We start from the raw sequence: 26,692 nt of genomic DNA on the forward strand, positions 1-26,692 counted from the left end.
GAGCTTGTGAAATAAGCACTATAGAACTCCAACGAAAGCGATGCAAATAGGATTAGGATCAGTATCTTCAATCTTATATTCAAGGTAGGCTTGAAATAGGAATTGGTGATCAATGTTTTTGCATCAAACAACACTATCGCCTACAATTAGTTTCCAGTGGCGAAGCTAGAAATTTTCGAGGGGAGGGGCGGGATTTCAAAGGGTAAAAGGTTCTAAAAAATTTAGACAACCAAATAGTGGACAATATTAATGTTTGTTATAATCCGTACCTATCAAATGACTAAAATGGCCCTGGTGATGGTGTCTTGAATAAATATAGGTTGAGTTGTGACTTTTGGGAAGAGCAAAATGATAAAATGTTGTCATATTTGATAATCATTAACTCTCTATTGCACATTTCAAGAATGATCAGGAGAAAGCTACTACGCCTTTTGTTTTTTAGTTCCAGTTTATAAAGAGAAGCACTTGTTATACTTGCTCATTCACTTATTTGAATTCCTTGTACAGTTTGTTTTACAAACCAAATTCTATATGTATTAGTCCTATATATAGTTCTTTTAAACACCAGAGTGCTCCCAAATCTTATATGGTTTAAGATCATAAATTCATGAATTTCATTATAAGAACTGATTAATAAAAAAGTCCAAATTAAAAGAAACAAAAAGGAGAGAGGAATAAAAAGAAAAATTTAGCGCAATAATGCTTAAATAATAATAAGTTGTTTATTTTTGCAGGTTTTTTTTTTAACTGTTTTACTTAGGGATGCATTGCACCTTTGCTCTGACTGGAGGTTGAAAAGCAAAAGGTCACAGAGAGGGCCGTGGATCTGCTGTCCCCTAAGTACATGTCTCATCTCTAATTACATCCATCAACTTAGCCAGAATTTAACACTGTTAAATTTAATATATAAAAATAAAATAAAAACATCAACAATAAAATAAAACCCCACCACCAACTGGAGAGTCAAGACTTTCTTCCTCCCCTCCAATACCACGACCTCCTTAGCCCCAATCCAACCCATCAGCGGCAACCACCCCACATCGCCATGACCTAGCCTCCTTAGATCAGGTATCATGGTCGTCAGTGGGTGCCTTGGTGGCGTCAATCTCGTCAGTTTTAGTCAACCAGAAGATTCTGGAAGAGAGACAGCAGCAGCAGTAGAAACAGAACCGGACAACAGCAACAACAGAATCAGTCGGGTTTTCCGGCGAGGGGAGGGGCTGGACCGCGCTCCAGGAGTGTTTTTCCGGCGAGGGGAGGGGCAACCGCCACTCCTCGCCCTCACGTGGCTTCGCCACTGTTAGTTTCTCCCAATACCTCAAATAAAAGGATTTACAATTACTGCAAGTGGTGGATTGCTACGGTGATTAGTGTCTTCCTCCATTATATTATGTGTTCAAACTGCCCCTCCTTAATGTAATTTAGAGTACGAATGTCACTCGTATTAAAAACAAATTTTACTAATAGAATCATTATGCTTTCAAGCAAAAACATATGCTAAATGGTCATACTATTCTTACCTGCATGCATCACTCTCATATAAATGTAATGAAAATAAACCCAACGCAGGGGGCTGGTGGAACCCTCCACAGCCCAATAGAAAGCTGTACCTGTACCTGTTTCTTACAGAAGGTAAAGCAGACTTGTTGAGAAGAAACATGAAATCTCAGGCATGATCCAAAATATGCTTAATTCATCCTATTGAACAAATTGGCTTCATACATCTCATATCTGATGGACGTTGTAAACTAATAGGATCGGAAACCGACGTCGTGAGACTGTCGATCACAATGTAGTGTGGAAGAAAGTTGTACTACAAATAGATTAATCAAAAGATCAACAAAACTAGTGCATTTACAACTTTGATTACAGTATCATTCTAAACCACTCGAACTTCAAAGATAGATCCTTGTGAATGATAAAATTCTACATCTTAGGGAAATTCAACCTCGCATGTGTTCGAACCCTGATGAAACATCAAAAACTTCTTGTATAATTCCTTCCTTGTACACAAAAGACCACGACAGGTATGTATTGTCATTCTTTTCAAAACCCTTCCATTTTCTAGCAAAAACTTTGCCACTTCCATCTCATGCGGCCTTCCCATTAATCTTGTTATACAGATAGTCTTGAGGTGCGTCAGCAAACAACTAGGCACAAAATCTGGCGGATTCCATCGAACCTTTGGCAACTTGAATTGAAAATGTGGGTATTCTCGTACCAGTTCAGATTCAAAACCACAACTACTGAAGACCTGACAGTGATTTAAAAGAATGAATGAAATGAGAATCCTTAAGGTGATGTTTGGATAAGAGTTTTCCAAGTCCCAACAGATTGATGTCAACTTATGACGTAGTGGATCATAAAATGTTATTCGGAGGGGATTAGAAAAGCCTTCCATGAGCATTACAAGGGCATGTGAGGGGTTTGTAGATGACACCTCCCAAGTAGGGATTAGCAAATCCCTCTCATATGCCTACGTAATGATCATGGAGCGTTTTTCTAATCCCTTCTATGTTGCATTTTGTGGTCCCTTCTTTAATAACTTGACATCAATCCCTTGGAACTAGGAAAACCCTCGTCCAAAAACTCAGCCTAAGAGCTGCAAGTTGGTGTTACGTAGCATAAATCTATATATGTCTTACATCAAAGTCTAAGACAAGATATTCCAGAACAGGTGATCTCTGGAGGAACTCTACCCACCAAGAATCGCAAGTATTAAGAACTAGCTTCAGTTGGCTCAAATTAGCAAAAGCAGGCAGCTGACAGACCTTCGTAAAAAATAGAGTATTAGAAAGTAGAGTAGTAGTTAAAACATTTACTAATGCATCTTATACAATTTCTAACTATAAGGGCGACCCCAAGCCAACAAGGCTCCCCACTTTGTGAGGGTCGGAGGGAACGTCTCGTATGTAGCCTTACCCTTGCTTTGCAAAGAGACTGTTTCCATGACTCGAACCCGTGACATTTCGGTCACAAAGGAGCAACCTTTTTGTTGCGCCAAAGTTCGCCCTCACAATTTCCAACTATAAATAAACAAAGTAGAGGGCTGCAAGTAACAAACACCATGGCTGGTGAAAAATGATAAGAATTATCAATAGGGCAAGTAGAATGGACGATGAAAGGATGCTATGATGTGTCAATCCCTTGTGTAGTTTAGGATATTATGGAAGAAAAGATGCAAAAACTTTTCCTCATTGGGTCTTGAGTGAAAAAGGGTAAAAAAGACAATAATATTCACAATTACAAAACTGTTTAAATTCAACCTATCCAATTTGAAGGAAATGAAAGTCATAGGCCCTTCCTTCTTTGCAGAAAATATGCAGCATCTATATTTTCTTGCCCCTTTGTCAACCACCCTCTTCTTTCCTTCTCAAATATAATCCTCTCTACCAAACATATTGTAAGAAACAAGAGCACACTTACCTCCAAACAATGCGCCGCAAGAGACAAACATTTAACGTTACAAATTTGTAGCAGAAGAGTAGTTACGCGGCTAGCATGGACAGGACATTCACAAGCAAAATGTTCATCGAAATGAATAGTGGCTTTGACCAGGGATTTTGCATTCTCCAATACACAATTTGACAAGAAAATCTGCTCGTAATCAAAGTTTTCAAGCTTTGGTGCATCAATGAAAAAATTTCACTCGTTATTCATAGCCAAATCACAAACATCTCCTAAATCAGGGGCAGTTTCCAAATCCATTCTTAAGATCTTCGGTCCAAGTGCAGAGATATTGAAATTCCAAACTTCATGTTCTCCAACAACTCCATGTATAGTTAAATCTTCAACTGCACGGCAGCGAGACAAAAAAATTTCTATCAATTCGTTATCAGGATACCTAACTGCAACAGAAAGGCTTTTGAGACTTGGTAAGCACCATGACGTAGGCGTATTGGTAACAAAACTTGACATCAACTTCAAAACCCTGAGTGTTTTGCACATGAAAAGGCTTTTAGGCAACTCAAAAATATTCTGCTCATGTGGTTCAACACAAAGATCAAGTTCAGCAACATTACGCATAATGGCTGTGCGAATCCAAGCATCAATACGAGGGAAATCCCCCATACAGTGACAATCAAGACGAAAATTTTCAATGTCGGATGAGCCACGGAAGAGAAGTACACGATCAACAAACATCGTAGAACCATGATAGTTGGGAAAATCCTCATTGTCCAAATCTATACTGGGAACAGCGGCCCACATGTTCTTCCATCTTGTAGACAAAACATTAGTCCTCACAGAATATTTTGTTGGAAGAAAGGAAAGTATGTGACAAAGAACTGAAACCGGTAAGTCACTGATCCTATCTTTAAGTCTTGAAGCACGCTTGGACTTCGAACCCATTTATAATTTTGATATCTTCAGACGCTTCTCTACCTAAAATTTCATATGTTTTCTGTATTAGTTACATGAAACAAAAGCATAGCAAAATATAAGTCTCACTACATTTGAATCGAAAACTAAATGGTAAACAAAAACTCCTAGGCTCTGTTTGGTTACAGAGAAAATTAAGGTCAATATACGAAATCCAAATGTATTCTCCAAATACTTCAATTCATAATTTTCCAAGGAATTGCCAACAGTATTATTTTTCCCCTTTATCAATAAAATTCTTGAAACCCCTGTTCATAATGAAGAGAAGTTTACAGAAATTATTACTTGCTGCAGACCTAGACAAAGATAAAGCTCAAATTTTCTATCTATATTTTTGCCTCTGACAGTTTTCTTGGTAACCAAACAGATGGTAAGGGTTTCAAAGGTGGAAAGAAGTACCTGGAAACTGATATGAGCTTCTGAGGTGACCAGAAAGATGCTAGTGTAACCAGTGAATAGTTGTAAGACCTGATTGGTTGCCGAGAAACGGAGGGAAAATGGTATGAAATGGGTAGAAGGATAAAGAGCATTCCCCAAACGGCGCAGCTGCAACTCTCAAATGGAAAACCGAAGTCTGAACCTTTCCCACGCTTTTCTCCTTTTTGTCCTTGTGTATAATTTCAAGAAGAGAGAAAATAAACGAATTTATGTCGTCTAATACTACTGTCTAGTGTCACATAATATTACGGTTAGTGATATTTCTTTCATTTGTAAGTGAGGGATCTTATATTCGATTCTCGTTAAAGGCCAAATTGAACCATATTATTATGGTAAGCTCATTATAAGGATTAGCTCACTCTCTTACCCCTTTAGTTAATATTATCATTTGTTAAAAAAAATAAAAATAAAAATTTAGCGATCTAGTGGTATTCCTCTTGACTTGTAAATTTGAAGTCTTAAATTCAATTCTTGTCAAAGCCAAATTCAAATCTCATTATTACTAATCCATTATGAGACTAAGCTCACTCTTCCCTTTAATGTAGATAATATCAAATGAAAAAAAAAACCTAATTTCAACATGCTAGGCCCAATCCACAAAAAAATATAGGGAACTTTAATTAAAAACTTCTGGTATTGTTCATTTTAATGAAAAATCACATTTTTACACTAAAAATTCAATCATAATACTATTCATTTTATCATTTATTTTGTCATCATCGGTGAAATTCAAAGTTTTTAAACTATTTTCATTAGTTTTAAAAAAAAAAAAAATATGTTACGCCCAAATGGTAATCTGTTTCCGGCTCGGTTGAAATACAATTTGGCCCAATGGCCCAAATCTAAGAAGGAGAACCGCCTCTCCCAAAGGAAAAATAGAATTGCTTGGCTGCTGGGATTATGTTATCCCGCGTTAGAGCATCAAGTAACGAATCCCAAACAGGCTGAATGATGACGCCTAACAAAATTATACATACCCACCCACTGCTCCTTCACAAATGGCTTCTACACTCTGCTGCAGAGCCGACGCCCTTCGAACCATCTCCTCCTCCGCCACAATTCGACGCCGTCTACCCCTGGTGGGAGCATTCTGCGTATTCACATTGGGCATCTCCAACCTCCTTCCCACTCTCTCCTTCTCCGCCTTCAGAACGGGCACCGCTCAGTCTCTCCCTTTTGCCCCTTTCTTGAGGTACGCCACCGCCACCACCACCTTCTTCTCCTTCGGTCTCTGATTCCGAAAGGGTTTTTATTTAATTTCATTGTTTACTGTGTTGTGGGTTTATAGATCAAAGTTTGGCAGCCAATCAGCAGGCGTTGGTTCTGTGAGAATGGAAGGGAGTAGCGATACTACTGTTCCAAGCATTGTTGTTTATGTTACTGTGCCCAGCAGAGAACTAGGTTAGTATTTATTGATCAAAATGATTAATGGGTTTTCTTTTCTTTTTTTTTGCATTTTTTGATTTGGGTTTTGTTTTGTTTTCGAGAAGATTATGATTTTTCGTCATTGGGTGCTTGATTATTGAGACACAAGATGGATATATGGTTGACTTTGTGTGTGAAATTATGATGAGTTGACTGTAGTCTGCATGTCTACTTTGTCTATGAGCATCCTTTGGCGAATAGGCGATTTTCGTGGCATTTGTAGTGAATGGATATCTGCAAGTTTGGGGAAAATATGGCAGTATCTTCCACAGGAAAGCACATAAAAATTGGATGCACCAATGTGATTCAGTGTTTTGAACCATCCTGCTAACTTTGCGATGTGCGAATATTAGGTCACTAGAATTTAACTTGGACGTGTTATAATGCTTACAAGCAACAAGTACTTAGATTTTGCTTTCTGGTTGAGAGTTCAGTAATTGGATTTATGAAGAAAGCATTCTGATTTGTCTTCCAAGTATTGTGATATATTTAGTTGACACTCCAATAATAAACAATGCACATGGGTTACACCTTCAGTCTTATTTTTTTTCCTTGAGACATACAGTAGGTTTGGTTAGCCCTCTACACAATTTTATGTGTTGCATGCTTTTCTCATAGCTTCGAAATTTCACAACTACCAAGCTTTCGTTTAAGGTTTGGAAGACTGAAGCTAAAGCTACTTTACTTATTTTATCTTTTATGACATGCTATCTTTCTGCAGGAAAGAAGTTGGCTGAAAGCTTAGTCAGAGAAAAACTTGCAGCCTGTGTTAACCTAGTGCCAGGTATGCGCTTCATATTAATCCTTACATTATGCTTGTATATTGTTTTGCCTACTGCTTTTGTTGCAGACCAATTCATGTCATCTGTATATATTCCAAAGAGCATGGGCTGTTAAGTTTACATTTGCTTGTTCCGATGATATTACTGACCTCTTTTTCTGGGAATAATGATGGAAAGACTGAACACAAATTTTGCAAGTTGATAATTTAGTTTTTTTATATGTCTGAATAAACATAGAGGTCGCACTTGGTGCGATGGTAAGTGCCTTCGCCCATCAGCGGTAGGTCTCGGGTTCGAGACTTGGGAGCAGCCTCTCCATAAATGGGGGTAAGGCTAGCCGACATTCACCTCTCCCAGACCCTGCGTAAAGCGGGAGCCTTGTGCACTGGGTACAACCTTTATATGTCTGAATAAACATAATTTTCGGGTCAACACCAACCATCTGACTTGGAGTAAGCCAAAGTGCCAAACATCTTATTTCTTGTACCATCTGCTAAAACATGGTTGTGGAACATAGTTCGTACTTAGATCGTGTACCTTATTTATCAACCCCCCCCCCCCCTCCCCCGGGGAACCCTTTTTTGTTTCTCGCCTATGTTTTTTTGTTACTGCTAGATCATGATTACAATGTGTGGACTACTTAAGTTTTGATTGCCTTGGTTAATTGCTTAGTATAGAAGGAACATCGATGTTTGCTGGGATTGGCCAAGCTATGTACTTGTTAACATGCGTGCTATCTACTTGAACTGTTATTTGTGTCCTTTAAAATAAGATTCTCGTGTCCTCCCTTCTATTGATATTGATACTGCATTTTAATCTTTGAATTGACAACTGAACTTTATGAATTTCCTCATTAACATTCTTGCATACAACTTGCATCAAGCCTGTATTTCTTGTTTGATTCATGTTGAATATTGTGAATGCAGGCATTGAGTCCGTCTATGAGTGGAAAGGAGAGGTACAGATCTTAGAGAAGGGTGCAGAGATACCCTTAATAACCCTTCCAATTTGGATTGTTCACATGCTATTTTGTTGCATTGAAATTTGTATATTTTCATAAGCAAGCACGAGATATGGAAAATATGTGTACACTTAATTCACCTTTTCTTATTGGTGGATAGGTCCAGACAGATTCTGAAGAACTTCTTATAATCAAGACGAGGCAATCCCTTTTTGAAGCTTTGACTGCGCATGTCAAGGCAAACCATCCATACGAGTAAGCTCAAAGCTTCTGCAGAATAAATTTCATATAATTGTTATAACTTAGTTGCAAGCTGAAAATTCCAAATAATTGGAAGATTGTGGTAGCCACAATGCTCTACGTAACTTATAGACCAGATCCTATGCCTAGTCCCTTCAGCCAGAACTGTTGCCACAAATCCTACCTTGTAGATTCAGAATGGTTCTGCACCCAGTAATCCCCTCTGCTAAGACTGACCTCTCTCTCTTTTCTTGTATTCTCTTTTATCAGTGTTCCGGAAGTTATTGCCTTGCCTATCAACGCAGGCAGTCTCCCGTACCTAGAATGGATCAAAAACAGCACAAGGGACTGACTCAAAGCTTCTTATAACGGATCAAGTACATTGAACCTTTGGAGTGTTTCTTGAAGTAGGCAAGCAGATGGTTCGAATGGTGTTTGTCTATGTGTAAGTATGTGTGCAAATAAAACAAGCTGCATGATATTTTCTTAGTGTTACAGTTGAAACTGGGAATTACTTATCGCTGGCGGGTTTCCCGTTGGTTTTTCTAAGATAATATACGGACTTTATATCAGTAAAAGCTGTACTTAGTTAAATCTACCCCTCCATGGCATTGTGCGTTTCCTCATCGTCTTTTTTGGAAAGAACCAACAAGAGTCGGGCGGCCTGAGATGGGTGCGATGCCTGTTTTGTGACATGGAATTGGTGAATGATAAAAAGGGACTGAAAACGAAAACGAAAGCGATAGTGAAAACTGAAATTGATTTTGAAAACAGTTTCATCTCTCTGAAAATCAGAAATTGAAATCAGTTACCAACTTACCAAACAAGATCTTAGTGAAAACTTAAAACGAAACGGTTATAACACCGCCCACGTTACTTTTCTTAATGCAAGAAAAGTCACTAATCCATGTAACGAGGCATCGAGGTATCCGATGGTCTATCAAAATATCGATTAATCCAATGAAAATAAAATTTTCTATCTTGTCATCCTTGATTATCTCACCCCACCCGTAATCCAAATATAGATTAAAAAAAAGCTGGTTGCTGTTACCATCAAATTCTATCCATCACAAATCACTTAAAAAGACAAATTTGAAAACAAGTTCAGTATCAACGTTGCGGAACAATGTACAAATTAACACACTTTCTTCCAATCAGCACAGGAAAACGGCATTCAATGCCCACCGAGGCTCCTCCAGAGGATCAACGTGGCCTTTCCGCCTTTCGCTGCCCTCTATGCCTCGTCCAACTGGTCCTGCATAAACACAACATAAAAAATAACATATAAAACAGATCATCATCAATCTAGAGAGAGAGAGAGGAGTGAAGGCGAGGCTAACCGAAGCATCAGAAGTCCAAAGAGTGAGGTTGTCCCTTAGAAGTTGCATGATTAGAGTGCTGTCCTTGTATGATTCTTCTCCCAGAGTGTCTAGCTCAGCAATAGCTTCCTCAAATGCCTAATTATTCACAATACAAAGCAACTTAGAAGATAAATAGACCATTTCAAAAGGAAGGCACACAGCTACAACCACACATCTCAAGTAAACAAAAACTTGACAAGACGAAGTTTTAATCTTCAAGCTTTTTAAATGCATGAATGTCAGGAAGCAAGCAAGTATTTTCCATCGTGACTTACTGTGGCATGTCTCACAGAATATGTTTCATTTCATCATCTGCTGAAAGTTGGGTAATGAAAAGGATCGGTATGCAGCCGATACAATATAAAATTTAAGTAATCTACCAACTAGCTCTTGGTTTAGTTGTACCTCTCTTCCCAACGTTGGAAGAGGTCCCAAGTTTGATTCCCCAATGGATTACCAAAAAAATAAAAACTAATATGAAGCAAACCATTCAAGTTTCAACCATCAAAGGATATAACAATTTTGCAATTTGACAAAACAACTCGACAGACACGTATAAAAAAGCACCAATCCAACAAGATTTTCAAGACACTGCCCACTGCCAAACACATGGGGATAATTTCTTTTAATAATAAACAATGATCACCTCAATAATTCATCTAACTTTCAGTACAGCAAGCATGGAAATAACAACTAGCACACACAAAATGTCAAAGAGCAACTATGTTAAGTATCACCAAAACTTTTATGAGAGATTTTAAAGTCCTCTCCCCACAAAGTAAACAACCTAAACCCATTTCATATCGTGAATTATTCAGATTTGGTGCCTATCAATAGAACATACAGAAACCAATTCATGCGGGTTTTGCTTAAGTAAATATTAAATAAGAAAGTTGATACCATATAAAACACTTCCGCAGCAAGACAACACTGTAACACATCCTAACGAAATTCACTAAAATAGTACAAAGAAAGAAAGAAAAGTAACATTGCAAAATCGTAATGGGCCCGTTTGGGAGTGGTTCTGGGAAGGCCAGAATCACTTTTCGAGGAGAAACACACCCATAAAATCACTTACCAAATCATTCAAGAGATGGAGAAACACCTCCAACGTGCTTCTACATAACTCAATTATGGTTTAAGAGAGAAGCACATACCTCAGAAGTGATTATGGCTTTCCCAGAAGCACTGCCAAGATTCTAACAAGATTATAGTGAGATAGGAAAGTTACCTGTTTGGCCATGCTGCAAGCTTTATCAGACTGATTGAGAATCTCATAGTAGAACACTGAGAAATTCAGTGCCAGACCCAATCTTATTGGATGAGTTGGTGACAGATCCGCAAGCGCTATGTCCTTCACACACCAAATTAAACCTCAAAATTTTATCTTCCAAAATCTAATCAATTCCAATTAACATAATTCAAATTTTGGGTTTTTTTTTTCTCCTTAATTTCAGTAGCAAACCCAGAAATTAAACAATTACGTAAATAATTAAAAATGTTAACGCTGACTGACAGCCTCAAAACCCTCAAATTGTAAAAACCCAGATGTTCAAAAGGTCAAAACTTTATGAGAATCGAGACGACGCCGTTACCTGGGCAGCCTTGTAAGCAAGCATAGTGTCCTCAGCAGCAGTCTTTCTCTCCTCGGCGGATTTGAACTCCGCCATGTAGCGGTGGTAGTCGCCCTTCATCTTCAGATAGAAGACCTTGGACTCACTGGCCGACGCCGACGGCACGAGATTGGAGTCCAAGAGCTTCAATATGTTAGCGCAGACATCAGAGAGCTCGGACTCGACCTTGGATCTGTACTCCTTGACGAGCGCCACGTGTTCCTCGTTCTTCCGGCCCTCCTCCTTCTGCTCGATCGACGACACGATGCGCCAGGCGGCACGGAGCGAGCCGATCACGTTCTTGTACGCAACGGAGAGAAGATTGCGCTCCTCAACGGTCAGCTCGGCGGCCGGAGTGGAACCAACGACCAGCTTCTCCATGAACTGGACCATCTCCTCGTAGCGCTCCGCTTGCTCGGAGAGCTTCGCCAGGTACACGTACTGCTCCCTGGTGAGGTTATCGGGGACGACGGAAGCCATCGGAATGGGTGTTGGAAGACGAGCTCGGCGATTGCGCGTTAGGTGTTTGTGAAAATGTCTGTGAGAAAGAGAGGGGGAGAAGGCGGGATTAAAAGAAGCCGAAAGGGGCCCAAAGGGATTCCAGAGTTGGTGGTGTCACAAAGTTACAGATAAGCTCAAGGTGGTTATTGCGGAAATGGAAATGCCAGTCATCATTTTTCAATTTTTTTTTAATTTTTTTTAAAGGTAGAGCAAGTCACGGATATTCATTCCTCCTAAGTCTGGAAATGCTATAATTTCACTTAATCTCAAGCAGACTTACCAGCTCAAAACACCGAACACGATACTACATTTTTTTTGTTTATTGAAGAGCTGTAGTTCGCGTTTTTACCAATTTTTTTTAATTTTTTCACTTTCCTAAATTAACTTTTTTTAAATTTTTATAATTTTACTTTTCGTTGGGAACAATGTCTTTTTGCCTCTTTCTGTATGCCGTCAATGCCTAACTATCTGCTTTGTCACGCTTTAGAAATTTGTTGGACATTTGTTGGGACTTTATTGGCTTGAGACTAAATAGGTATGAAGTGGGTGGCATAACAAAACAAAAGATAACAAAGTTTATAGGGTTTGGCCGGTGCGAGAAATTCTCTTGCAACTAATATAGCGTTCTAGTAATTTTATTGGTAGTTCAAAAGAAAAAATTTAAGAGTATTATCCTTGTGATATATGATTAATACGTGTTCAAACGGTCCAATTGATAATAACCACATAAAGTTAGTGATTAGTTCGATTTTAAGAGAAATGGAAAACAAAAGATTGAAACCTAGTTTAAGGTTAGAACATAGACATTTTATAAGAAAAAATTGAATGATGAAAACATAGTTTACACCAAATAATACAAATACCACCCCAAGAAGATTTTTGACAACCTATCATCCAACACCATTTTATTTTTGTATTTTTTTAAGTTGTACTACAATGATGAATTTGCGTTATATATTTCGTCAAGTTCAATTTCATTTTCAAGATTGGTAAGAGCAATACCACCGGTTATTAATCATGCTCATTGATTTCCGTACTCATTGGAAATTAAACGCACCAAATTATACCATAATGGCACAATGATCAAATTTCAATTTTTTTTACCGTTGAAAATCAACAGTCCAGATCCTCAATCCGTTGGAAATCCAACAATTTTAGCGCTGCACCGTAGGAAGTCGTTTGACTCTGTCTCAACTTTTGGTCGCAGGACCTGTCAACTCACGTTTGACATCACGCTGACGTCGTCTACTTGCTGGCGCAAGTCCTGACAATTGAAGGCCAGGGATTCTAACGGGCTTGGTAGAGCCCAGCAATTGCCTGCCATATTTTGAGCCGCTGGGGCCACTTTGGTGGATTTTGGGCAATACAATGGAAGTATTTTTTTTTCTCACCATAATTTAATGTAATGTATACTCATCATTCTATTTATTATCGTTAGATGAGTTTGAATTTTAAAATTCGTGTAATAAATAGAAACAAATCATAAAATTCAAACTCATTTAACAATGATAAATAAGATAGTGAACATACAACATACTAAATGGTGATGTGCAAAAATGCACACGCCCTTGCCCTAGCCCTTGCCTTTTTTGGATGGATGGAAATGCTCTAAATAACTTGGGGGTAAAAATTGGGTTTACCGTTTACCCTAACTCATGCAACTTAAGCTAAATAGAGCCCCTGCAATTTTGTTGTTAATATTGTGCCGAAAATTGCCCTTAGACAAGGATTCGCTTGATGTTGTATAGGCTAAATTTTTAAGATAGAGATAAAAGTGGTCCATTCACATCAAAAGTGAAAATTGGGTGCGTGGTAAATCGTTAAAAACGTTTATTCGGATATATTTATACGTAACAGTCCATGTTAAATTTATGCGAAACTTCTCAAAATAAATTTTAAAGAACTATAATTTGTTACTAATAATACGAGTATCACAAACACTTGAGCTGAATAACATAGTAGTATTTGGATTCCCGAATCTAGGAATTTAGATGACGTTTATAAGGCAAAGTTGTCTATTATTCCAAGAATTGGATAAGAATAAAAGAACGAAAACAATTTCAAATGATTCATTTTAAATTTATTGTTTTCTAATTTTTTATTAGAACATTTTGGTCAATCCAAATAAATTTGTTCTTCATAGTTAAGACTAGTTCTCCAAGAAAAAATTGGGACTACTGTACACATCAATAGCTTACAATTAATCTTGAAAGATGGACGGTCACTAATTTAGTAATATTCTTATTTACTTGTAAGTGAAAGATTTTAAATTCGATTTTTATCGAAAGCAAATCTGAACCATTTTATCTTAGTATAAATAATATCGTTTGTTAAAAAAATAAAAGGTATTCAGTTTGAATCTCGTAGATGTCTATCTAATATGGCAAAACTTTTAGATGAAAGCATGATGTCTCCATCTCTATCATGGCTATTTTCATAAACAAATTATTTTAGTTTATCCTTTAGTCAGTGCACTCAATGATATAAAGAATGGAAAATTTAAGATTTTATTTTCATGTTAGGTGGCGGATCAAATGTTTGTGTGTAGAGTTTCTAAATGAGAGAGACTTATCAATACTTTCGATTTTCATTTTTTATTTATGAGTTTTGTGCAGTTAGTTATGAGTTTTTTTTTTTTAAATATGTCAATTTACTTTAAACTGTCAGCCTGTTAATTTTTCCATCAAATTTGACACTTTTTTCATTAGGTTGCTTTTCACTTGAAAGAATCAAAGATTACCCTTAATTTGACGGAAATATTAAGAGATAGACGGTCTAAGGCAAGTTCACACTTTTTTTTTTTTTTTTTTTTAACAAATGATATTATATACACTAAATGAAGTAGATAAACTTAACTTCATAATAGGTTAACAATAATGGGCTCATTTGGATGTGGTTTTAAAATAATTAAAAGTGCTTTTAGAAAAAATTGTTTTAGGTCCCAAAACAATTTTTTTAACAAATGATATTATATACACTAAAGGAAGTTGATGAACTTAGATTCATAATAGGTTAACAATAATGGGTTCATTTTGATGTGGTTTTAAAATAATTGAAAGTGTTTTTAGAAAAAATTGTTTTAGGTCCCAAAAGCACTTTAAGTGCTTTTCCAGGGTTCACTTACATTTTTACTAAAGATTGGTTCTAAAAACATTTTCACACTTTCAGTCATTTTAAAAGTACATCCAAACGAGCTCAATGTTGTTCAAACTCGTATTTGACGAGTATCGAATATGAGATATCTCACTTACAAATAAAGAAAATTATCACTAGTACTAAATAACAAATTGACACATTTTAAATCACCAAAGGGCTCAAAGGGCATTGGATTGGATGAGTTTTCCTTGAAAACAAGAAAGAAAGATGGCCGTATGCAAGTTTGCGCTTTTTCTTGGGCAGAAAACACACACATAAACGAAGAAACAGAAACCCCACAGACACGACGTGGCGTTTTTGATTTGGTGCGCCTTCTTCCATGAGAGCGGAAGCAGCCTTTCACCTCCGCCCTGCAACTCAAGTTAACAGCTAGATTTTGGTTACAGAAAGTGTTGGTTTTTCACATTAATCCTCCAGGTAATTCTTTCCAGGCATTGCAAATTTGCAATTGTGTTTTTAATCCTTTTTTTTTTATTTGTTTGTACGAATTTCCGTTGATTTGCAAGGAATTTTGAAGGAAAAATAAAATATTAAAGACAACGGAATTGAAATTTGGAACATTTTCTGCCCATTAATCAGTCCATTTGAGTTTTTGAAATTTGAATTTATGGGGAATGTGGTTGGTTGATTTTTCAGAGAGTAGGTTAGTGGATTCAAGTTCAGTTTTAAGGTTTCCCAAACCCACAAAAACCCTTCACTTTTTCATCATTTGTGAAATAATTGAATGTCGAATGACAAACTGGATGGAAAAACAAGTTTCTTGAGAAGATTGCGTGATAATTAGGCGTTACGGCCTCTCAATCCTCAATTTGTTAGAGGAATTATATAGAAATTTAATACATATCACAAGCAGATGCACCTACTTGATTGCTAAAAACCCAATTCAGTAGATGCACTGGCTTGCGGCATAATTCGTGTTACTGATTGAGGATTGAGAGCCTGTAACGCCTAATTCTCGTGCAATCTGTTCAAGAACTTGTTTTTCCTTCCAGTTTGTTATTTGGCATTCAGTTGTTTCCGAGATGATGTTAATGAACTGTTTTTGTGGGTTTGTGGATGATTCAAGTGAAATAGTTATTGTCTAGAGAGCTAGGGTGTTACAGGAACAAGAGTAAGTTCATTTACGTTGGATATCAAGGCAGAAAGATGCTTGATTTCTGAATCCGCTTGCTTTCTGTTCTCTTTTGGTTGATGCCTTCTGTGTCTAAAGGCATCCTACCTAGATTAGCCAATATGATTCCAAAGAGTCTCCTCATCAGCTCGTTATATGTGCCGTGCGTCTGTTTATATTACTGTTTGAAATTAAGTTCGATTAGAAATTTAGAATGGAATTTTATGCATGTTTTACAAAAACATAATCTCGTTTTTTTTGCTCAATTTGCAATTCCTTTTGATGAATCCTCTGTTTATATAGTTTTGTCGCACATTATTGTTAACGTTGCCACTTCCTGCACCAAGTTGTTTTCAGTTTTTAGCAATGGATTTACACTTTTTCTTTAAAACAGCTGACATACATAAGTATTTAAGATCCTCATATTCTTCAGATGACAGGGCCCTAACAAGACAGCAGCCGTTCTCATGAATGCTATGAGAGTGAATAAAAGTCAGTGCCGTGGGTTTTCATCCTCTCCTTCGACACTCTCATCGTCACTTCCATGGATCTCTCCTCTTCACTTTTCAAGAGTCAAACTTCACAAACCAGACCCCCCACCCGAAACCACAGGCACCCAGACACAAACGAGGAGGAAAGGCAAATATATTTCTCACGAATCTGCCATCAACTTAATCAAACGTGGGAGAGATCCACAGCATGCCTTGGAAATATTTAACATGGTATCTGAACAAAAGGGTTTTAATCACAACAATGCCACCTATGGAACTATCCTCCAGAAGCTTGCTCAGTCGAAGAAGTTCAAGGCTATCGATGCAATTCTTCATCAAATGACCTATGAGACCTGCAAATTTCATGAGGGTATATTCCTTAATCTCATGAGGCATTTTTCAAAATCCTCTATGCATGAAAGAGTGCTTGAAATGTTCTATGCTATCCAGCCAATAGTTCGAGAAAAACCCTCTCTCAAATCCATCAGTACTTGTCTCAATCTACTGATTGAAGCAAATCAGGTTGATTTGGCCCAACAATTTCTCACACATTTGAAAAAGAATTTTAACTTCAAGCCAAACACATGCATTGTCAACATCTTGGTTAAGCACCATTGCAAGAATGGGGATCTTGATTCTGCTTTTGAGGTTCTGAAGGAAATGAAAAGGTCCAAAATTTCTTACCCTAATTTGATTACGTATTCAACTCTCTTGGGTGGTCTCTGTGAAAGTGGAAGACTCGCAGAAGCAATGGAGTTGTTCGAAGAAATGATCTCAAAGGACCAAATCTTGCCCGATGCCCTAACTTACAACATTTTGATTAATGGGTTTTGCCATGGTGGCAAAGTCAACAGGGCTAGGAAGATATTGGAGTTTATGAAGAGCAATGGATGCAATCCAAATGTATTCAATTATACCGCTCTGATGAACGGTTTATGTAAAGAGAAGAGATTGAAGGAGGCCAGGGAAGTTTTCCATGAAATGATGAGCTTCGGTATAAAGCCTGATACAGTTGGTTACACTGGTTTGATTAATTGCTGCTGTAGGACTGGGAAAGTGAATGAAGCTATAGAGTTGCTCAAAGAGATGAAAGAGAGAGAGTGCAAAGCTGATACCGTGACTTTCAATGTGATACTCGGAGGGTTGTGCAGAGAAGGCAGAATTGAGGATGCTCTTGAGATGCTGGAGAAACTTCCTTACGAGGGTGTCTATCTCAACAAGGCAAGCTACAGGATTGTGTTGAATCTCTTGTGTCAAAAAGGTGAATTGAAGAAGGCAACTGCGTTGTTGGGGTTAATGATGGGTAGGGGGTTCATACCACATTATGCAACTTCAAATGAGCTGCTGGTTCGCATTTCTGAGGCCGGAATGGCAGAAGAGGCGTGCATGGCTTTGTTTGGATTAATGGAGATGGGGTTTAAGCCACTGCCTGATTCCTGGGCTGTTTTGGTTGAATCAATCTGCAGAGAAAGAAAGCTTCTGTCTGCATTTGAACTTCTCGATGAGTTGGTGGTTGTAGAGCAGGATTAAGCCCTGAGACAGATTTCAGATGCAAGAGAAAAGTTACATCCTAGGCTTGAAAACCCCTAGGTGATGAAGATGCTGGCAATTCAACATAAAGTAATGGGATTAAGAAAACATTCTGATCTGATTTGCAGTTGCAATCTACGTCTTCTTTCTGGTAAGAGGAAATGGATCATCTTTCATGATACTCGTGAGGCAGGGAAAATTCAATCCTTAACATGAAAATGGAATTTGAACGATAGTGGCACCGGGTCTTTTTTCTGCAATGCTGATGAACTTCATTAACATTATATGGGAGGAAAGCTCATAAATCATAAGGTTTGAAACCAGGTTAGTAAGGTACGATGTAGCTTGATGTTGTAGTATTTAAACGAAGAGGAGAATTGAAAATTTTTGCAGTACCGTGCACAGCTGCTCTTGTTCTAAGGGCGCCTCTACTTGCAAGGAAGCATCTCAGTTATGGCACATTGTTTTCTATACAGTTGAATCATTAGCCATTTCTATTGCATTATTCCTTGGTGTACGTAGTTCAAGTCCTTTCGCTGTTTATGTATGAAAAATAGAATCTGGAAGGCAAAAGGCATGCTAGGGTTTCGAGAGCTTCCGGTCATCTTCTGGTTTCAAGCACCAATTGACCAAGGTCTGTGCAGCTATGCCCAATCGAACCTGTAGGTACAACTTGCCTGTAAAAACCGGCTTCGGCTTGTAAACAAAAAGATACGGAACTGTCCAAGAAATTTAGGGCCTGTTTGGTATCCTACTCAAAAATTTAGGGCCTGTAGGTACAACTTGCATGATTTTGTAGAAGTGGATGGTCCTATGTTGGTGAATGGAGGCAAAGCCATAGTCCCGAATGTAATCAAGGCCGTCCAAGTCACTAGGTATCGTGGGATTCTTGTACTTTGGGTGAATCCCTTTCCTTTCTTTTGTTTTTTTAGTACAACTATATATTTTACATTAAAAAAAAGAGGAAGTTTGGCTAAACCACGCAATGGGTAAACTAATTTGAACCTAAAATCTCTCACTTATAAATAAAGATGAATACTGTCAGATTGTAGTACTTAGTGACATTTCCTTTCCCTTGTTAAGTTTATTGAAAATATGGCTTATGTATTGGACAAAATCCAATTCCAAAATAGTTGCAAGGGGCAAAAAGATAATTAAAGCCATATCAAAAGCGTCTTTTTTGTTTTTTAGATGAGAGATAAATTTACGAACCAACAACCCTAGCCATTGCTTCAGCTCGCGTTTTATTCCCGCCACTCTCTCTTTTGGCAGCAAATTAGCATCATGTAAATTAGCATAAGCTGAATAACATCATGTAAAATAATGTATTTTCAGACAGAAATGTCAACATTAATGTGGACCGCTTTTAATGGCATAAGAGTAAATAAAGAAAAGAGTTTGATCCATTATGGACTTTTCATACACAAAATGTCATTTTGATTAAGAATGAATAGTGACAAGTTCTTTTCGTTAAAACTCCCTTGTTTTTGTCTATTTGTATAGATTGTTGTTTTCTAATGTGTATAAAGCACTGCAAAAGTCAACATAATCCTCTCCGGATCTTTTGGTGAGGATCTTAGAGATTTGTAAATTGTATTAATTTATTGTAAATCGTAAGGTTAGTTTTTGTTAAATACAGTTCGAATTTAATTTTAAATAAAAATATTTAAAATAATTTCTAATCACATAATATAACAAATGATTCACTTATTCCAAAAATCCTCTTAAAAAAATCCGGCGAGAATCCGGATTCCTGCAAAAGAAATTGAATTCGGCCCATTTCCCAAAAGTCGAAAAGCTAGTTTGTATCGTGTCGGGGACCCTACGAATGGGACTGGTCTGATTTGGGGACTTCGGAAATCGCTTTCTAGTCGAACTCAACTTAGGGGGTGTGTGTTAGGGTTAGGGTTTATCATTCGTGTGATATCAGGTGAGCGCTCCCTCCGCGCCAGCTCCCTCCGTCGCAGACAACCGTCGGCCTCCCCGTTGCAAATTTACAATGGCTGCCTACGGCATGATCACCGCCTTCCAAGCGTCTTGCCTAAGATCCTCTTACTCCGGAGCCCATCTATGCAGACTGCCGCCATCATCATCATCATCATCAGTTGGGTTTCTCTCTCTGTCTTCACCAGCATCATCAGCTGGTAAAATTTCGCAGAGCCGGCGCGTGTTGTCTTCGGAGCAGGAGGCCGCCGGAGGAGGAGGTCTGACGTACAAGGATGCTGGTGTAGATATAGATGCTGGAACGGCGCTTGTTGATAAAATTAAAGCCATGGCTCCTGAAATTGGATCCTTTGGGGGTATTGTCCATGATGAGATACTCCGCGGTACGTATGATTAATTTACGTATATAATCAATTAATTAATTAATTAACGTTTGAATTTTGTTGTACACCGTTTGCAATTGTAATTGTATGGTGATGATTCCTCAACAGAAAAAGACGTATGCCTTGTTCACGGGACGGATGGCGTTGGAACTAAACTTAAGCTTGCTTTTGAGACTGGAATTCATGACACCATTGGTATTGATTTGGTAATCTACCACCTCCGCTTCTTGTATACATATTATTTTCTATTGATAATTGCTTTTCCAATGCCCCGACTATATTCGTTCTATCGTTCGTTCAACTCTCAGGTTGCCATGAATGTCAATGATATCGTTACTTGTGGGGCGAAGCCATTATCTTTCCAGGATTACTTTTCTACAAGCCGCCTTGATGTTGATATCGCTGTCAAGGTAGACTTCACGCACGCACAATGCCTAAGCTTTTTGGATTGCACTAGTACATTATCATGCCCAATAACTGCACTCTTCTTCTTCTTCTTCTTCTTAGGTTATACAAGGTATTCGCGATGGTTGCCAACAATCTGGCTGCAGCTGTAAACTTTCAGGCGGAGAGGTATTCGCGGCTAACTAGTTATTTTGAATTGTGCCATTAATTGCCCTGTGACTCTGTAACCTGGAGAATAAATCTTTCCCAACATGGGGAATAAATCTTAATGTTTGCAATCCTCAATTTATACAAACTTTTTTTGTAAGGTATACACGTGTTGCTGATAATTGCGTATGATTTTAGACTGCAGAGATGCCAGATTTTTACAAAGACGGCGAGTATGACCTGGGCGGCTCTGCTGTTGGAGCTGTGAAAAAGGATTCGATCATTGATGGGAAAAACATTGCTCCCGGAGATGTCATCATTGGCCTGCCGTCCAGTGGGGTTCATTCCAATGGTTTTTCTCTTGTGAGAAGGTTGGCGATTCAGCTTCTTACATATTTAAAAAATTAACGTTCAGTTTTCGTTAGCTGTTTTCATACGATAGTATGTAGTCTACAGCAAGTAGCTTGTAGTATGCGATTAAATTTTATGTCCCACCGGCCGGTTGGTTGACTCAACTACTCATGGAAAAATATCCCTACCTTACTACTGTTGCATCCATGTCTTTACAGGGTTCTTGCTGATACTGGGGTTTCTCTCAAGGACCAACTGCCTGGTGGAGAAGGTGTTACATTTGGCGAAGCTTTGATGGTCCCGACTGTGATATATGTTAATCAGGTAGGGTCGACGTCGATCAAACCCTACTTCCGCTTCCCACTATTATGCTCTGCAGATGCATATTTCTGTAGGACCTAAATAACTAGCTACTGAAAAACAAAATGCAAATGCTCCCGTCATTGAGCTTTTTGTTAACTTATTATTGCCTTGCACTGAAACATGCAGGTCCTTGACTTAATAAGCAAGGGAGGTGTCAACGGAGTAGCTCATATCACAGGGGGTGGTTTCACAGAAAATATACCCCGAGTGTTCCCGAAAGGCCTAGGAGCGGTCATTTATAAAGACTCATGGGAAGTCCCACCAGTTTTCAAATGGATCCAGAAGGCCGGAAGAGTAGAAGAGGCTGAGATGAGACGGACTTTTAACATGGGAATTGGCATGGTTCTTGTTGTGAGTCCGGAGGCATCCCACAGGATACTTGAAGAGGATGGGAATGGAGCTGCTTATAAAGTATACCGCATCGGTGAGGTTGTAAGCAGTCATGAAGGAGTGATTTATGTATAGTTGATTTTAGGTCAATTTAACTTGTGACCGTATCATGAATGTTAACTTTGTGACTCTATCTTGCGATTGACGAACCCCTGCACAAATTTAAGCAGAGAATTTATGGATTCTATTAACGAATATTGTTGTTTCCTAGACAGAAGTCAATCCCATGACGTTTAATTCGAGCTGCTGGTTTTAGAATAAGGAATCAGATGCAGTGCAACTATTGGTCTCGTTTGTTTTGTTCGTTCGTTCGTTCTTCTTAGGTTATGTGAGGCACTTGCGATGGTTGCCATTAGACTAGTTACGTAAGATTTTGCTAATATTATCAAGGAGAGTGGTACTAAACATCCCCTAAAACCGACGTGTCAAAGGACATAATTGCCACCGTACAACCTAGAACATAACAGAATGAAAGCATTACAACTTAAGAAGTCCAGCAGAAGCAAAAGCCGAAGACCTTTCCATCGACCAAATGAAACCTTCTCCCTTATCAGGGCTTGTTATCAAGCATCAGCTTCCGGATGCAATCATTGATATATTTCGCAACATAAATTTCCAGCCAAAGCGTTGCCATTCCACGACCAAACTTGCTGATCCGGCTTTGCTCTATGCACGCCAACGTATAACCCGCCATACCTACTGGCACTTGAATATTTGTCTTGGACTTATAGTAATACTCCTCCATCTTAAAACTAAACTGGGCCAGATCGGTAACGCAGAAACCATGGAGCTTCAATGGATCAAATCCTATATTTGACTTCAAGGCTTTTGCCGTGGACCTCATTGCATGCTCTATTGGTTGGGTCAGGAAGCATATGAAAGCATCAGCACAATGAAGGGCGATGGCATCGATCGCACGATCGATAATGGGAGAATTGAAGGCTAGCATCTGATCATAAGTGAACTTCATAGGGTTTCTGGAAATGCCCGCTGCCACTATCACCATATCGGCATCTTGTAAACACCTCTTTAACTCCTCCACATTGCCACCAAGCTCAGCCTCCTTGAAGTCATCTTTACAGATTGATATGTTAGCGCCCTTAAAGCTAACACTATCAATCAATGATCCGCCCACAACTCTTGAGAGATCCCCCAAAACAGCTACCTTGTATGTGATGGTAACATCTGGATTTTCCTCATTTGTCTGTGTGCCAATGTTATGGGTGGCTTTCACCTCCAAATTGTGCTTCTTGACGACCAACTGAGACCGAAGTGACTGCTGAATTGTCACTTTTATTGGAACATTGACTTGCTTTGGCAGTGCCACCCTGCCATTGTGCCCAATACCAGAACGAATCCCTTTGAGTCCGACCGCAGACATCATTTTAGCAGCCATCTGAACAAACAATTGAAAAACCAACTAAAACACAATTCATTCATTTTGGTGTCTACATTTACAATAAATTTGGTAACTCAGCCATCCAACACAGGTAACTGATATACTATAATGGGTAGTAAGTCGATGGAGTTTAGGGATGCAAATATCAGAAACCTATCCACTTAATCACTGACATTTTTGCAAGACAATCTACACAAAATGCAGCAAACCCATCTAACACACAACGAAACAAATCAAACCCATAAACTTCAATCATACAGATACAAGTCTATATATTCCAAATGTCTCAAATCAACTACAAGTCATACAATTGTCAGATAAGGATGCAAGAGTCTGAGTTTAAAAGGTAGTGTTAACGATATGCATTATTATTATTATTATTTTATTATTATTTGACAACTAAATTTATACGATATTTTTGTTCTTATATATATGTATGAAAAAAATCACAAACTCCAGCACTAAGCATTACAGCTAGAAAATTAAGGACCTGTTTGGTATCTTACTCAAAAACTTGAATTGTTCTTAAAACTAAATTTTAAGAACATTTCTTGGAAACAGTTTTTTTTTAGGTTTCAAAAACGTGTTTGGCATTGAACTTAAAAACTATTTTTGAATCTAAAAATTTGAAAACTTGTTTGGTTTAACTCTTAAAAACAATTTTTTTTTTCAATTATGTATTTGTTTTAAGATATACAAAACATATGAAATTAAACATTAAACATACTATTTTGATATTCATGTGCTCATACAACACATATATGCTTGATAATCAAATTAAACTTCAAGTCTTAGACAATAAATATTACATTAAAACATTCTAAAAAACCAATAAACTTTGAGACTAATTGTTATTGACGTAATCAAGCCACATTAATCCGGCTATGTGATCTCTAACATCATTCATAACATTGTCGTCATTCAAATGCATGTTTTCCCCTTCTTGATTCGTCCCCGAGCTTTCTTCATCTATCACATCAACATCATTGTCTTCAAATTGTTGAAACAAAGTATCATTCCTTGATTGCATTCTAATGAAATTGTGCACGGCACAACATGCAATGGGAATGCGTCTTTGCTTCCTAATTGGATAATTTGGCATCAACTTTAGAATAGGAAAACAATTCTTAAGCACTCCAATGCATCGTTCAACAACATTACGTAGTGATGAGTGCCTAAAGTTGAACAATTCCATTGCTTCTCTTGGACGTCTACCTCTTCCTCTAAAATCACGCAAGTGATAACGCATTTTGCGATATGGTGCAAGAAACCCACTCATGTTGGCATAGCCGGAATCAACAACATAATATTTTCCTATTCCAAGAACAATGCATATAAGTATTTCACTTGAGCCAAATACAATAAGAAAAAAAAAATACAAGTAATTTGATATGTTTCAATGACTTCGTACCTTCTTTAGGCATTGGAAACATATTATCTTCTCTTGTTATTGCATCCATCAACACTCTCGAGTCATTAGCCGTTCCTTCCCATCCGGTATAGACATATGTGAACATCATGTTAAATGAACATGCCAACATAATATTTTGTGTCACACTAACTTTTCTACCTCGGTATGAAATTTGTTTTGATGAAGGAGCCCATGCACTGATATGTGTTCCATCAATAGCGCCGAAGCAATTCTACCATATTTGTCACGAGTGTATCTCTTACCATATTTGTCAAACAGCTTCATGTCAATGGCATCCCACTGATTCTTTTCTAGAGTGTTGGTTTGCAAGCTTTTTTTTGTCTCTTCATACAACAGACTAATAAAGTAGTCTTCAATAGGTTTTGGCCAATTAGCTTTATCATCAAGGTCATTTTCAAAGTCCTTGTTTGACATCTCTCAGACACGTACTAGAACAATGTAAACAGAAACATTGAAATTAATACAAAACTAAAAGCTACATTCACTTATAAATATTAATGCTAAAGCATAATGTTAATGCTACATTCACGTCCTAGATGATAAATAAGAAGCAAAAATGAGCTCTTCTAGACAAATCCAAAGTAATCCCAAAATATAAGAACTCAATTACACAGTACACTTATATTCTACTTTAACTAGGATGATCCCTCCATCCATATTGATAAGAGGACTCCTAATGCTCAAAAAGGTCTAAGCTATCGACAGAAGTCGTAATTGATTAAACTTTTTCTTGTGTACAGTACACAAAGGTAACTAACGCAAGGCTAGAACCATAAGGAGGCAATGTGCTTTCCTATGACAAAGCTCACAAGAAATTATTTATAAACAGAAATGGTTTATCATAGAAGACTATTGATATGTTTAAATTTTCTCTAAATGCACAGGATATTCGCCCAAAAGAAAACAAGGTTCCTGTTGGTCCCCGGATAGTGAGGAAGCCAGATGTCCTAAAATGTACTTATGATGGAAATTTGCCAACGACAAGGAACCCTAGCTCTGCAACATAACTATCATCAAGAGAGCTTAGTAAATAAAAGACATTTTAGCGTATATTTTTCATTGCTACCAAGTCATGCATGTATTGGTATAATAGAAAGTAGAACTGAATTGTCAAAGTAAACCATCTACATTCTATATAAGCAGTGCAAGTATTGTACTAAGGCAAAAGGATCACGAAAAAATCATGCAGCCAAAAGTTCAACCCTATTTAGCCTATCATTATCACTTCAAGTATTGTACTACATACACACATACCAATATAACCATATATAACCATCTACATTCTACATACACACGTACCAAAACACAGAACGCCCAGATTTGCATCATATTCTTGTTTCTAACTCAATGGGGAATTTTCACAAACACTTAATATGCAAGCTCTAATAGCTCCACAGAACCAACTTTAATAGAAATATAGGAACCAAATTAACTTGCTAATATGCTATTCTAAACATCAATCCTTAGCCTCTCTAAACATCAAAACAAATTCAGTTCACAAATCAATTCTCATGGGCTATTCTAATTTCTCATTAAAAGCAGCATAAAAGAATCGAAAACACGAAATAGGAACTAACATTGTCAACTTACGAGAGATGGGAAAATCTCAGAACCTAGAAACACAACACCCACTCCATTGAACCCAAATCATAAACTTTTTCTTTTCGATTTTCTCGGAAACCAAATAGAAGATTGGAAAATCAGAGAGAGAGAGAGTTACCGGTGAAGAATCAAATGCAGAGTAGGGCGGAGGAGGGCGGAGAGTTACCGGAGTCTCTTCGTCGTTCGTCGTTGGTGAGGCGCGCAGGTCACTCAGACCTGAGAGACCTTCATCCCGATCTGAATTGTGAAAAGAAAACCCTAAAACCACACTTTTGTTGTTTTCAAAT

The 26,692-nt window shown here is 37.9% G+C and overlaps 5 protein-coding genes and 1 pseudogene across 6 annotated transcripts; 3 read left to right on the forward strand and 3 right to left on the reverse strand.

The window, feature by feature from the left end:
• Positions 1-1,673: 1,673 nt before the first annotated feature.
• LOC103408970 (FBD-associated F-box protein At4g10400-like) lies at positions 1,674-4,971 on the reverse strand (annotated as a pseudogene).
• A 794-nt stretch (positions 4,972-5,765) lies between these two features.
• Positions 5,766-8,804, forward strand: LOC103421302 (protein CutA, chloroplastic-like). Its single transcript, XM_008359330.4, has 6 exons — positions 5,766-6,010; positions 6,107-6,219; positions 6,965-7,027; positions 7,952-7,983; positions 8,147-8,241; positions 8,497-8,804. The coding sequence occupies exons 1-6, from the start codon at positions 5,817-5,819 to the stop codon at positions 8,576-8,578; spliced, it is 579 nt and encodes a 192-aa protein (XP_008357552.3). The 5' UTR covers positions 5,766-5,816; the 3' UTR covers positions 8,579-8,804.
• Positions 8,805-9,220: 416 nt separating this feature from the next.
• Positions 9,221-11,873, reverse strand: LOC103410939 (14-3-3-like protein B). Its single transcript, XM_029107196.2, has 4 exons — positions 11,183-11,873; positions 10,819-10,941; positions 9,567-9,683; positions 9,221-9,481 (listed from the first exon to the last, which is right to left on the reverse strand). The coding sequence occupies exons 1-4, from the start codon at positions 11,678-11,680 to the stop codon at positions 9,461-9,463; spliced, it is 759 nt and encodes a 252-aa protein (XP_028963029.2). The 5' UTR covers positions 11,681-11,873; the 3' UTR covers positions 9,221-9,460.
• A 3,154-nt stretch (positions 11,874-15,027) lies between these two features.
• Positions 15,028-18,494, forward strand: LOC103441650 (pentatricopeptide repeat-containing protein At5g18475). Of its 2 annotated transcripts, none has more exons than XM_008380336.4 (2): positions 15,028-15,274; positions 16,402-18,494. In XM_008380336.4, the coding sequence occupies exon 2, from the start codon at positions 16,436-16,438 to the stop codon at positions 17,987-17,989; it is 1,554 nt and encodes a 517-aa protein (XP_008378558.1). In that variant the 5' UTR covers positions 15,028-15,274; positions 16,402-16,435; the 3' UTR covers positions 17,990-18,494. The 2 variants fall into 2 exon arrangements, with proteins under 2 accessions (XP_008378558.1, XP_008378559.1); XM_008380337.4 differs by having other exon boundaries at positions 16,409-18,494.
• A 1,203-nt stretch (positions 18,495-19,697) lies between these two features.
• On the forward strand, positions 19,698-22,167 carry LOC103441651 (phosphoribosylformylglycinamidine cyclo-ligase, chloroplastic/mitochondrial-like). The gene is made up of 7 exons (XM_008380338.4): positions 19,698-20,316; positions 20,425-20,522; positions 20,625-20,726; positions 20,824-20,889; positions 21,067-21,239; positions 21,438-21,543; positions 21,709-22,167. Exons 1-7 carry the CDS (start codon positions 19,989-19,991, stop codon positions 22,045-22,047), a joined length of 1,212 nt encoding a protein of 403 aa, XP_008378560.1. The 5' UTR covers positions 19,698-19,988; the 3' UTR covers positions 22,048-22,167.
• A 163-nt stretch (positions 22,168-22,330) lies between these two features.
• LOC139198210 (malate dehydrogenase, chloroplastic-like) lies at positions 22,331-26,647 on the reverse strand. Its single transcript, XM_070826498.1, has 2 exons — positions 26,524-26,647; positions 22,331-23,368 (listed from the first exon to the last, which is right to left on the reverse strand). The coding sequence occupies exon 2, from the start codon at positions 23,366-23,368 to the stop codon at positions 22,523-22,525; it is 846 nt and encodes a 281-aa protein (XP_070682599.1). The 5' UTR covers positions 26,524-26,647; the 3' UTR covers positions 22,331-22,522.
• Between the last annotated feature and the right edge of the window lie 45 nt (positions 26,648-26,692).

Source organism: Malus domestica, chromosome 08, assembly GCF_042453785.1.
Source record: "Malus domestica chromosome 08, GDT2T_hap1".
NCBI classification, from domain to species: Eukaryota; Viridiplantae; Streptophyta; class Magnoliopsida; order Rosales; family Rosaceae; genus Malus; species Malus domestica.